At 48.2% G+C, this 13,250-nt stretch overlaps 1 protein-coding gene across 1 annotated transcript in view; it reads left to right on the top strand.

Moving 5' to 3' along the window:
- Nucleotides 1-13,250, top strand: part of pde4a (phosphodiesterase 4A, cAMP-specific) — a 54,041-nt gene continuing 40,791 nt past the window's right edge. Inside the window, exon 1 of the mRNA XM_080904647.1 lies at nucleotides 1-1,302. Within this exon, the coding sequence (XP_080760773.1) occupies nucleotides 1,007-1,302 (296 nt within the window). The 5' untranslated portion in view covers nucleotides 1-1,006. The remainder of the gene's footprint in view (nucleotides 1,303-13,250) is intronic.

Here is a 13,250-nt window from a genome sequence, read left to right as displayed (position 1 = left end):
GGATGGGGAGATAATGGCCCACACTGCACAGGATGACTGAACCACCGCAACTATGAATTCTCTCCTTTTACGATGCATTCTGACTGAAAAAAGAAACAAAAAAGAAAGAAAGAAAAACTGAAGCAGAGAAAATCTGGACAGCAAAGGATCGCTTATGCCTTTTGGATATGTCCAACCTTTCTTCAGCATCCTGATCTATTAAAGATAAGCTTCTGAGTCCTGTTAAGCCTTTTAGTTAAAAAGAAGAAGAAGAAGAAGAAGAAGAAGAAGAAGAAGAAGAAGAAGAAGAAGAAGAAGAAGAAGAAGAAAAATATCTCCACCGAGGAATTGCTGAAGACTTCTGCGCTTGGTGTACGCACAGAGATGCTGTAGCTCTACACGAACCACGATAGACTGAGTACTTTAATGGAAATTGCTTGGAATGCTTGGAAATTTGAGCTCTGCTGAAAAAACATACGGACAGCAATAATACCACACACAGAAAGAGAGAGAGAGAGTGCGAGAGACAGAGAAAGAAAGCGGGGAGAGCCAGCGCCAGCGATCTGTGTGTCTCTGCAATAAGTGGCTAATAAAAAGCAATAAATTCTCTAAAATAAATACAGTCATCTGGTTGTGCGCCATGGGCGATGAGGCGTCAAACTTCAGGAGAAGCAGGAGGACCGGTGTCTCATCACCAAAACCCCGAACTGGTGAGGATCACGGAAGACTGGAGATTTGGGGATAAACTAAAACTGATCTCCACCGAGAACAATGAGATTATTGATTTTTGGATGACTTGTCAGGTTACCACTGTGGCAGTTTTTTGATGTTATTCAGAAAGCAGCATAGAGACCGGTGCTGCGCTGGACTTGGTCACTTTGGTTTGTTCTCTCAGAGATCAAATGGCAGAGAGGGACATGACATGTTTTGTTTTGTGCTTGAAATAAGCGAATACAGCCATATTATTTAATCAAGAAGTTAAAAAGATTTTTTTTCTTTTTTTTTTCTTTTTTTTTTTTGTTGCACTATGATGGAACCACCACCATGTTCGAAGAAGAGCCTGTCCCTGTCGCTCCCGGTTCCCCGGGAAGGACAGGCGACTCTGAAACCTCCGCAGCATCTTTGGAGGCAACCCCGGACCCCGATCAAAATCAAACACCGGGGGTACTCCGACACAGACCGGCATCACCACCGGCACATGGAGCGCTCCGACGCCGTGGATACGAGCGACAGACCGGGACTGAAAAAGTCTCGGATGTCCTGGCCATCCTCCTTCCACGGGACCACAAACACATCCATCGGAAATTGTGTCGGGAACAAACGGTAGGCGAGAAAGAGATGCATTCCAAACATCCCAATAATAGCCCATGACAGCCCACAAGGCATATGCGTAAACGGGGGAGGGGTGGGGGCATTTTAATGAGTGCGTAATAACGCAGTGCGCCTGAAGGGTTAACTGATATGAAGCGCTTTCTATCGAGAGGCGGGACGCGTGGGTTTTCGGTACAGATGCGTTATGCGTCTTTGGATAGACTCTGTCAGATGGGTATGAAGCGCAAACCAGGCCGCCCACTCGAAACGCAGGAGCACCTTAACAATGTTAAGAGCGTCAGCATACTAGTTGATAAGTAACATGAAGCTCGGTGGTTTTAATGGCATCAAAGGTCTGGTGTGTGCGTTCGTGCGTGCAAGACAGAGATATCGCCCTCCGGGACTGCATCAGTTTGTTCTCAGAGGGCGGTTTGGGGCTAGGTGGGCGTTGGAGCAAAAAAAAAAAGTGCCCTGCTGATGAACTCCTTATCAAGACAGTCTCTAAATTCAAATGTAGGTCTCCCTGACCTTTGACCCTCTTTTTGTGGTGAATTGGTGGGCTAAAAAATAAGATGCAGTGTTACCTGGACTTGTGTCACAGAAATGTCACACAGATGGCTTCAGGAAGCATCTAGCTGGCACACACTGCTGCTCTGTGATCAGACATGACAGTAAAAAATTCACTGCCTCATAACGAGAGGACACAGCACACCTAAACTGCACTAGCACTTAAATCAAATTAAGCAACGGATGTTAATCAAACATATTTGATTAAAGGCATTTCATTAAGTGAGTCGTGGAACTGCATGATTATGATACGATTACTTTGTCCTCACTCAACAAACGCTCCATTTATCCTCTTAAGGAGACACTGAGAGTGCAGCATAAGGATGTTTTGTCCAGTGTTGTCGCCTTTTTTTAACTTATAACAGCAAATAATTTACTGCCTGGTAACATAGGCAGTAAAGTCTTGGTTGTGACTCTTTTTCTTTTTTATTCTTGTCTGTGAAAGAGTGATTGTCATGGAGAGAAAGACGAGGGCTTTCGTGCTTATGCTGGTTTTTAGTTTGCTCCCTCTTCCCTTCTTTTCTCAGTATGACCTGAAGTCCCCTGATGTTCCTCCAAGTCAAGGCGTTAGTTTACATGTTGGACTGCTTAGAACTGCCTTATTATCCTCCTAAACTTTTCCCATGCACTCATGAAGCACAAACATGCCTCTACCACATTAAACAAGAGGATTGTCACACTGATGACACATTGATGGCTGTGTGGTGGGTCCCAATGGAAATGTGGGGGTCTAGCATTTTTTTTCTTTTACTCGTTGTCTTTCCAGTTTTTTTCTTTTCAATGCCACAGACGGCCTTCCCGGCAGGCCCCTGGGAGAAAGGCCAACTCCAGCTGACTGGAGGAAGGACTGATTTGTATTTTAGTCCCCAGGACACGCTCTGAGGCAGTCCAATCTTTAGTGCATTGGGACTGACTCTGCCTGCCCTTCTCCTTCTGTGGGCGGCAAACCATGAGAGGGCAGAGAAAGAGAGATAATTCGATTCCAACAAGCTCAGTTTTGAGGGCACACGGAACTGGCTCCAACTGTGTGTGCGTGTTCATGTGTGCGTGTATGTTCCTTAGCACATTCGTAAAGTGATGTGTGCGATCAGTGGGTGTTTGTGCTACACACTGGTCAGGAAGGAGGGTGCACGGAGGAATGGAGGCTGCTAGTTGAATGTTGTGTGTCACGGATGGTGGTGAAATGTGTGTGGAGGTATTTATGTGTGGGCTGTGCACAGGTTAGTGTCTGACCTGTAGCCCATATGGTTTCCAACAGGCCTTGTTTTACCTCTTTTCACATCAATGGGAGGTCAGAGGTATTTCCACTGTGCTGGAGCTATTTTTATTATTTTCACATACTGCAGCGACTGTAAATTCTGCCTCTTTGCTTATGTCCACATAATGGATGCTTCAAGCAGATGCCTCATCGCTTCACTGTATTTATAAACATCTATGTTGATCCAGCAGCGCTGTGCTCTTTCGCTCAAGGCTAACTTGCATTGAGTGTGGCCTATGGAAGGCAGCTTCATGCACATCTGCTTTCACCACTCTGAATGCTCTTATTTACATGCAGATGTCTGGAAATTTTCCTCAAAGTACATTTTAAACAAGCTCTCATTTAAGGAGCCATCCATTCACAAATCAGAAGGTGAACAGTCTGAGATAACTAAGTATATTTTCACAATATGTCTCAGTAGAAGGCCAGGAGAAATAGGAAGGCTGTAAATCTGACCTCTTGCTAAGATTAAATGACATTTTGGACAATCACTCTCATGATCTGATCCTTTCTTTGGGACTTGCAACACAATGTGCCTTGCAGCAAAATACAGCAACAAATTAGACCCCCTCCCCCCTGTAATTTTCACACTTAATATAGCCATCCAGTGAGGCGGATTGGACCGGCTCTTGCTCGCTGTATATTTGAGGCCCCTGCTCCAAGCCCCATCATATGGCAAGGAAGTGACCAACAGTTAGAGCCTAAAATCTGCTTAGATTTAAATGTTCTGAAGGCATCGCAAATTTAGCAAACATGAATCGGTGACAGGTTAGATGGTTCTAAGTTTTAATGTATGCGAATTCAATGTTTTTAGCTTTGTGCAAACACAATAAGACCAACTGTACCAGATAAGGATTCTTTTTCCAGAAGAGTGGAAGAATAATTGGTCTTTGATTTGTTGCGTGCTGACTGACCCGGTGGAAGACCTTAAGGAGTCGGTCAGCGCCTCATCTGGAGGAGGTTTCAAGAGATCAATGAGCCTGAGAGCTTCTGGTGAAATTGTTTTGGACAGGGTTCAGGGAACTGTAATAGAAACCCTCACTATTGATAAAAAAGCACTCCCAACAGTCGCCAGTCTAGCGGATGGGGGATACACAAAAGGGATTTTGCATAACTGTTTGAAGAATCCCAGTCTGCAGCTTTTCTACTTCTATCCTACAAAATGGCAGTCTTAGTGGCAATCAGCTTCCCCCCCAAAGAGTGTCAGTCTGCCTCCTCTGCATTTCCCCGATGTCTTTTGTTCAACCGCCTTGTCATGCCTTTTGTCAGAGGACGTTAATATGAACGTATCAGCCATCAGGTCCCATGCCCAATGCGCTCTGGGAAGTTCCGACATGAAATGAATGACTGACACTGAACGAGTAACAGCTCTTCCCGCAATTCAGTTGCTATGGTTACTTGTTTTGTGCATTTGTAGAATAGCTTTCATTTACCCAAAAAAGGCAAAGCCTAAGGCACTTGATGGGCTCGACTGTATAATTTGTCAGTACGTAGCAGATCCCGCTGGATATGCATCATGACTTGTATGTTCATAAGGTGAAAAAGGGAATATTAATGCATCTCAGCTGAAGAACTGAGGGCTTCAGATTGAAGTTTGATCACAGCAACCTCTGCGACAATTTCAAACCAAAGGCTTGCTCACTTCCTCACCTACCACATATGCATTCTTCCCCCCTCCTCCCTCCAACCGAGGGATCTAGTGCTGATTTGTAAGCTGTAGCTGCTCTTTTCCCTGCGTGACTGGCCGGCTGCCATAATAATTTAGCTCATAATGAGGTACAGCTCCAGTTAATTACCACAACAGCAGTATTTTGCTGTTGATCATACATTTGCATTTCTAACACAGGAGATCCAAGTCTCATACAGAGAGCATTCAAGAACTTCCCCACCAAAAGCGTTTTAATAGCGTTAAGTAATAGACCTCTTATCTCATTTAGGTAGTGCAAGCATCTGTTTAGGCTACAGATTGCGCTCTTCTGTGAATACATCGTGCTTTCTCGCTGCTCTCAGCACTAATTAGTATCTGGAGGCAGTACACGGACTGGAACCGTGCTCACTGTGCTTTAGTTGGCTCAGGCGGATACCCCAGGTAAAACCTTCCTCAGCAATGACACCGAACAGATGTCTGCTCAAAGGGAATGTATAGGTCCCCTCATTCAAGGTCCCTCTTTGTGTTTGTTCTCTGCTCGTCGCTTTGTTTGCCTGCAGACTCTCCCACAGACACTCGGGCCTCCTGTAACCACGTTTAGTGGCGTCAGCTCCCATATGGAAAAGATATATATAAATCTTATAAAGTTTGTATCTGTCTTGTGTGAAACTTGTATGAAAAGCATATAAGTGTGAAAACAGATATGAGATCCCTTGAAAAATTATATAATGAAACTTGTATGTTTTGGATACTTACTAAAACAATGTATGAAAGTAATGCGAAAGTGGCCACTTTCATGAGTAAATCATGTAAGCCTTATATGATTTACTCATGAAAGTGGCCACTTTCATGAGTAATCACATATAAGTTTTTACTATTTCTTTTCCGTATGGGCTAAGCTTCAAGAATCGACTGGAAACCTTGGCGTCTTTGCATTTTAATTGATTTCACACTGAATCTTCTCAGAGTTGTGATACACCAGTCATTTGTTGTGTGTGTGTGTGTGTGTGTGTGTGTGTGTGTGTGTGTGTGTGTGTGTGTGTGTGTGTGTTTTTTAACAAGTGCGGATGGGCAGAGATCCCAGTAAGAGGAAACAAAGTGAGTATCGGCATCAAAAATCCAAGTTGCACAACAAGTCCACCTGTTATCCACCATTATCTCCGTGTTTGCTGCAGCTGCTTACATTTAGTCTGTAACAGCCCCTTAGTGTCACGGTCTGCGGAGGCAGACCGTGCGGAAAGGTGTGTGGTGGACCCAGGTGCGAACACAAACGAGGATGCAGGAGTGGATTCCAACAAAACGAGCCTTTTATTATGGCTGATGAAAAGAACAAACAGAATGAGGGCAGCATACGTGTAGTACTCAACAGAAAACCTAAACTGGAAAAAACTAAGGAAAGACTATGGCTGGAGGTACAGAACACAGGAGGTGGTAACACAGACGACGCGAGACAGACTGTATGAAACACAGAGACTAAATACACATGAGGGATGATCAGGGGAAGTGGCCACACATGGGAACACAGCTGACACACATGAACTTAACGACAGGACAGAAGGAGTGAAACTGAATACACTGACCGTGAATACAGACTTTCAAAGTAAAACAGGAAACATGGAGATTAGACAAGACACATGAACCGGGGAGACGTAGTACAGGGGAGATGACATAACCGACAGCATGGACTTGACAATATAAGACACGCAGACATAAACACACGAAGGGCAAGGGAGACTTAATACACGGGTAATATGTACAAATGGCTGGACTGCCTTAGTGACCCTAAACAAAGAATAAACATCAAAATAGGCTAAAACACAAAACACTGGGTCGCACGACCCAGGACCATGACAATACCCCCCCCTCAAGGGCTGGCTCCCGACAGCCCAAAACCGAGAAACCAAACAAAAACAGAAAAACCCCACCCAGGGCGGGAGGCGGGGGACCAGGACGGAGGGACCAGAACAGGAAACAAAACGAACAACAGAACACACAGGAGCACAAGACCAAAGTCCAAACAAAGTTCAGGGGGCCGACCCAGAGCCCACAGGCACAAGAGTACACGGGTCACATGGTCGGGGGGCCGACCAGGCGGGCGGCACAGGTGACAGAGCCGGTCCGGAGGCCGGCCGCGCAGAAGGCAGCGGCGGCGGCGAAGGAGATGACGGAGCAGTTCAGGGGGCCGGCCGCACGGAAGGCAGCGGCGACGGAGCAGTGTCAGGCGCACTGGCCGAGGCCCGGTGGACACAGGACCAGACGAGGCCGAAGACTCCGATGAGGCCGGACCAGACGAAGACGCCGGCTCTGAGGCTGCAGCCGACGACGACTCTGAGGCTGCAGCCGACGACGCAGAAGGTGGCTGGATGGGCGGCTCGGGCCCCCCAGCCGACGTGGCATGGTGCTGGACGGGCTCCTCGGGCCCCCCAGCAGACGTGGCAGGTTGCTGGACGGGCTCCTCGGGCCCCCCAGCAGACGTGGCAGGTTGCTGGACGGGCCCCTCGGACCCTCCAGCTGACGAGACATGAGGCCGGAGGGGCTCCTCGGGCCCTCCAGCTGGCATGACGTGAAGTGGTGTGGATGCTGCAGGATGCCGGATAGGCACACCCGGGCATCCAGCAGCAGGCGCAGGGTGAACAGTTAAGGAGGCCCCTGGCTGGACCGGGAGCAGGGCTGCCACCTGGACAGGGAGCAGAGCAGGAGGCTGTCGTGGTGGCGATGACTCTCTTGAGCCTCCAATGGAAACATGAGCCGGTGCAGGCGCCTGCAGAGCGACAACCGCTCCCACCTGAGCGCCGAGGCTGGGTGCGGAGCTCAGCTGTGTACTGACTGGCATAACTTTGGGAACCCACCTGGGTGTAGGAACAAACCGGACGGCAGCCATTCCCGCCTGGGGTGTAAACGCAGGATATGGCTGACCTCCGGCTGCCCTGACCCTGGTGGTGGGAGCTAGCTCAGGTGCTGGCTGGGTGTCCACTGCCTCTACCTGGAGATCAGACGCAGGTGAGAGGTCAGGTAACGCCACAGCCACCCTGGGAGTGAGCACGAAGCTCCGGACACTGTCCTTGGCAGATGTAAGCAGAGGAGCAACGACAGACAAGGACCTTGATGTCTCTAAGTCCTTAACACAGTCCGAATTGTCCTTAGTTGCCCTTCTTGGGGAGCTAAACACTCCTTCTGTCTTGGAGCACGATTCAAACAATATTTCAGACCAGAAGCAAGGTGGCTCAGTGACACAAGTGACAGTTATGTTGTCCCAGGAAGCATGACTCTTAAGGCCAAGACTCGATGCATGAACCCACATAACACAACCAGGACTAGGTGCAGATGATTTGAACACAATAATTTGGCAGTCACATGGGAGACAACTACACTTACTGGAGTCTAAGAGCCCTGTTGGCGAGACTGAGTTAAGGAGGGGTTCAGCCCCACACACTAGGCGGCTGTAGAAAGCTAGTGAGTGGGATGCACATGGACTTGGCGTGGCATAGAAAACATAGTGGACTGGCTCTGAGCAATCCGGCTGAATTGTCCTTAGATCGGCCAGTTCATTAACTGCAGTCAAAAGGCCCTGGCCCAGGGGTGCGGTTAAAGGGCTAGCTGGTTTGTGATGATTAGCGTGGCGCCCCCCCCCCCCGACAGTCTTGGAAACACAAAATACAGCCTTGTCATTAGATAAGGGGAAAGCACAACATAAACAGACCTTCACTTTAGTATTAACAGAAATCACAATGCCATTCACAGACATAGGAAAACCCGGCAGGCCCTTAATACTCGTCCAGCCCCGGCGGACTGGTGCAGAAGAGCGGTTGCTGATGTCGGACCCCAAAGCACTCACTCTGGTCAAATCATCAGCAGAGTGAGGAACCTGGGGCCCGATTAGCGCCGGAACATAACATACAATTTCCCGATCAACACCAGACGTTCCTTCTTGCGCTGGGCTAGTTACATAAGCAGAACATTCATTATTCGGCTTGGGAACAGGGAAAAAAGACCCCAAAAGGTGGGTGCTAGTCAAAGGGAATACAGTCTTATTACTAGTCAGATCAGACGTTTTCTCACGTGATTTATAGTCAATGGATAGCAGGGGCTGAGACACAGTCTTCGAAAAGGCTCCAGATGCCGTAACAGTCTTAAAAGAAGCCTCCTTAGCGAAAGACGCATGTCCTGGGTGTGCAGCGTCTTCTCTATCCTCTATCTCCCTAACCTCCCCCTCAGCCTGCACACTCATAATAACAGGGTTTAACAGAACATCGCACGGGTTGATCCCCAAAACCGAAGTGCCTATGGCCGGTTTGGCAGTGTCAGGTTCACAGTACTGTGAGGGCAGTGTGGCGTCCCCAAAAACAGCATGCCCAACACCAGAAAACTTAGCTTTATTGTCAATACAAAACGTAGGCACGAGAGTAACACCTTCAATATCAGTAGCCAGAGGCACGGGAAAGACAGCTTCTTCACTGGCCTCCGAGAAAACAGACTGTGACACGGTGCCTGGGTGGGGGTGACAGAGTTAACAGTACCGGTACACGGGGTCTTCATCTCTGAGACATTTATTGTCCCTCCGAGCCCCTCGCTCTCAGTACATCCAGAGCGATTAGGTGGACACAAAACATCGTCACTAACCTCCGAGCGTCGGGCGATGCGGTGGCGACGCGAACGCCGTTTCTTCTTGGCCGTGGGTCCCGTTGACGTGGAAAGTGGAGCCTCTTGCGGCGTCGCAGAGGCTGAGGCGGCGAGTGTTGGCGGGGCGGCAGGCGGGAGCTCCAGGCAACTCCGGGGGCCCCCAAGGGCTAGGCGTGTCCCGCGGAAGATCTCACCGTAGTGAGGAGCGAGCCATGGCTCCTCCCGTAGCTCCTCCTGCAGTTGCGCGCATGCGGCGCGCTGCCGCCCCTCGAGGTCGGAATCCATGCCCCCCACAGCTTCCTCGTGTAGCTCAGTGGAGGGCGACACATGCCGTAGCGATGAGCGACGGCGACGTGAACGTCGCTTCCGTCTTGAAGTGGACGCGGACGGAACTTGGATTTCTGTGGCGAGCGGCTCCTCGTCTTCCGACCACATCCGCGCCAGATAAGAAGCGGGAGAAGTGTAGTCCGATCGAGGCGGCGAGGACGGGCGGCCGGTCCGAGGCGGGGCGGCTGGCAGAAGCTCCTCCTCGGAGATAAGCCAGGGCTTCCAGCGTAGCTCGTCCTCCCGATACACCCGCAACACCTGCTGCCGCTCCTCCTCACCGAAGTCAATAGCCTCGGGCATCTCCGTGCAGACAGGCGGTGGCGAAGATGCGGAAGCCGATGAAGTGTGTGTGTCGGTGGTGAGCCTCACCGTTCCGACTCTGACCGCCACTGGTTCATGAGGTAGCGGGGTAACACCGCAACAGCATGGCTCTGGTGACGACTCACGCTCGCCGGGCCGCTGCTGCGGGCGGAGTCGGAGAGTGGAGACGAGAAAGTCGCTGACGAGGGGGTGCAGCGTCTCCCATAACCAGGGGAACACGGACACACACACCCCTACTTGGCGGGCTAACTCTTCCCGTTCCCCCTCTCTGGGACAGTGCAGCCATCGGTCGCATAGCGACTCCACTGTCCGGACGAGCTCCATGTCATGTGTCGCTGGGTCCGGCATGCTCGCGTCGTACTGTCACGGTCTGCGGAGGCAGACCGTGCGGAAAGGTGTGTGGTGGACCCAGGTGCGAACACAAACGAGGATGCAGGAGTGGATTCCAACAAAACGAGCCTTTTATTATGGCTGATGAAAAGAACAAAAACAGAATGAGGGCAGCATACGTGTAGTACTCAACAGAAAACCTAAACTGGACAAAACTAAGGAAAGACTATGGCTGGAGGTACAGAACACAGGAGGTGGTAACACAGACGACGCGAGACAGACTGTATGAAACACAGAGACTAAATACACATGAGGGATGATCAGGGGAAGTGGCCACACATGGGAACACAGCTGACACACATGAACTTAACGACAGGACAGAAGGAGTGAAACTGAATACACTGACCGTGAATACAGACTTTCAAAGTAAAACAGGAAACATGGAGATTAGACAAGACACATGAACCGGGGAGACGTAGTACAGGGGAGATGACATAACCGACAGCATGGACTTGACAATATAAGACACGCAGACATAAACACACGAAGGGCAAGGGAGACTTAATACACGGGTAATATGTACAAATGGCTGGACTGCCTTAGTGACCCTAAACAAAGAATAAACATCAAAATAGGCTAAAACACAAAACACTGGGTCGCACGACCCAGGACCATGACACTTAGTCCCTATTCCTTTTCACGCTCATGCTCATTAAATCGCCTTTTTGGAACTTTCTGACACAGTTGATTATGCAATACTTTCTTTTACCTCTTTCAACATGCCCACTATGATGATGATAAGCCTCATAATGGCTATTTTTTTCCTTTTCTTATCTAATTATACTGCTTGAATCAGTCTTTTGTCCATTAAAATAACAGTCTTTGATTGCTGCATGTCTCTCTTTTTGATCCCCTATCCTCTCAGTGCTTCCTTTCACCTCAGAGTAAATGGAGAGTATTGATTCCATCTCTATTTCTGCTCTCTGCTTTGTCTTTCCATTGTGTGGCCCGTCTCGCTGGTTCCCAGTAGCGTCAAGATGCTTTCTGATAGCCTTCTTCTTGCTTACAGCGGCATTAAGCACACTATCATAAATCTATTATTTCACCCCCCCACCTCCTCAAAGCCATATCTGAATCTCAAACCTTCACATCCTGGCAGTGAAATGAACTGCCCACCGCCAACAGTGTGCAGCGCCTCATCTCTTCCTATATTCTTCCCCATAAAACGAGGTTTTTATACTGATGTGATTTTTAGTTCTTCATGCTCCAGTCGCTTCTTGAAAAATCACAGACTTCAAGGGCATGGCAGACACAAACACCTTCATCACATGGCTGGAAATCAGCTGCCACTAAAAAAAAAGGAGTTCAAACAGCCTTTGCATCAAAAAGAAGTTGGGAAAAACAGCATCCTAATCATGCTGTGAGATTAAAATACACACAGTACTCTGTAAAGCTTCCTGTATGGATTTACAATCACCCATTTCCTTGGATTTAGTTTTCGTCTGATACAAAATAAATAAATAAAGCGTTTCTTTTTTAGTAGTAATAGTAATTTATTCTTCGAGCCCAAAGGCACTAAGGGGAACTAAAAGGAAAAACCTTTTAGTGTAATCAAATCGCCCACTTCATACCAAGAAAAAGGTCTTTATTGCTGAGACTTGGGAGTATTTAAATGTCAAAATGTGCAGCGTATTCCATTTCACAATAAGTGCTAGTCTTTCACCTCTCAGCAAACAGTTCAGCTTGATAGAAAACGGCAACATGATGCCCGTGTGTGAGATTCCCTATAAGATAGAGCGACGAATAAGAATATTGTGTCCATGTGGTGCTCAAGCAGGTGATACACCATCAATCAGAATCAGCTGGCGGTCTCTGATGATGTCGCAAAGGGGGCAACCCCCTTGAAAAGCGCTTTAGGCTGCTGTCTCAGTGCAGAGCTGTCTGAATGAGTGAGTCTGACAACCCCTCTGTCAGCGGCGTGTCAGCGCAGCACGCGTTCAGTGAAGCAGAGCGCACAAAACCGTAGCCACCTGTTGAGCAGAGCACCGTGTCGGACTAATGTGAGGCATGTCAGGAATGCTCAAAGAGTGCCGAGTTTAAATTAAGAACTCACAGCAAATTACGGCTGGAGCAGATGAAGGTGTGCACCTAGAGGCCGCACTCGTCGGGGGGGATGCTCACGCTTGTGTTCAGCTGCCCGCTGATGCCAACATCTCATCTGAAATATCGCTTCCAGGCCTCGTGCCCCAGGACAGAGCTCCCGCCCAAAACTACTGGCTCAGTTTCAGCTATATGGATGACTACGGAAGACTGTCATACGTGTTTAGAGTAACAGATGGCTTTAATGCTGGCTTAACGTGTCACAGACTTGTACACTAAGGCAACAAATACAACCAACGCTTTGTTCAGACTCTCATTTTTTATTCTGTTTACGGCATAAATCATACTCGTAGGTGTTGACTGTATATCATTATTATTATTGACAGATATAGAGCGCCTGGGACAGAAATACAGCAGGAAATAGATTGTTTTTTGCCCATTCCCAGTCTGACTCAGCAGTACTATTACTGTGTGAGCTTGATTGGAAAAATGCTGAAAACAACAGTAAATAATATCCAGTTGCTATGAAAAATATAACAGCATGAGAGCTTGCTAAATATGCCAGTAAAAATCTTTCATAGTGTGCTAATTTAGACAGCCGAGGTGGGTGGTGATGGTGGTAATATTATAGCTACAAATTATCAAGTAAAAAAGTAGCAAATGTACTTAAAAAACTTGAATAGTCTTTGAGATTTTATAAAAAGAGAAAAAGAGATAAAAAGGAAATGAATCGCATCTCTTTATATTGTAAGGCTGATTCAACCTCATCACTCCACACACGCCACATGC

Source organism: Rhamphochromis sp. 'chilingali' (genome assembly GCF_963969265.1).
Source record: "Rhamphochromis sp. 'chilingali' genome assembly, chromosome: 15".
Classification (NCBI taxonomy): domain Eukaryota; kingdom Metazoa; phylum Chordata; class Actinopteri; order Cichliformes; family Cichlidae; genus Rhamphochromis; species Rhamphochromis sp. 'chilingali'.
Note: the sequence above shows the minus strand (reverse complement) of the source record. Positions and strands in the feature narration are given on the sequence as shown.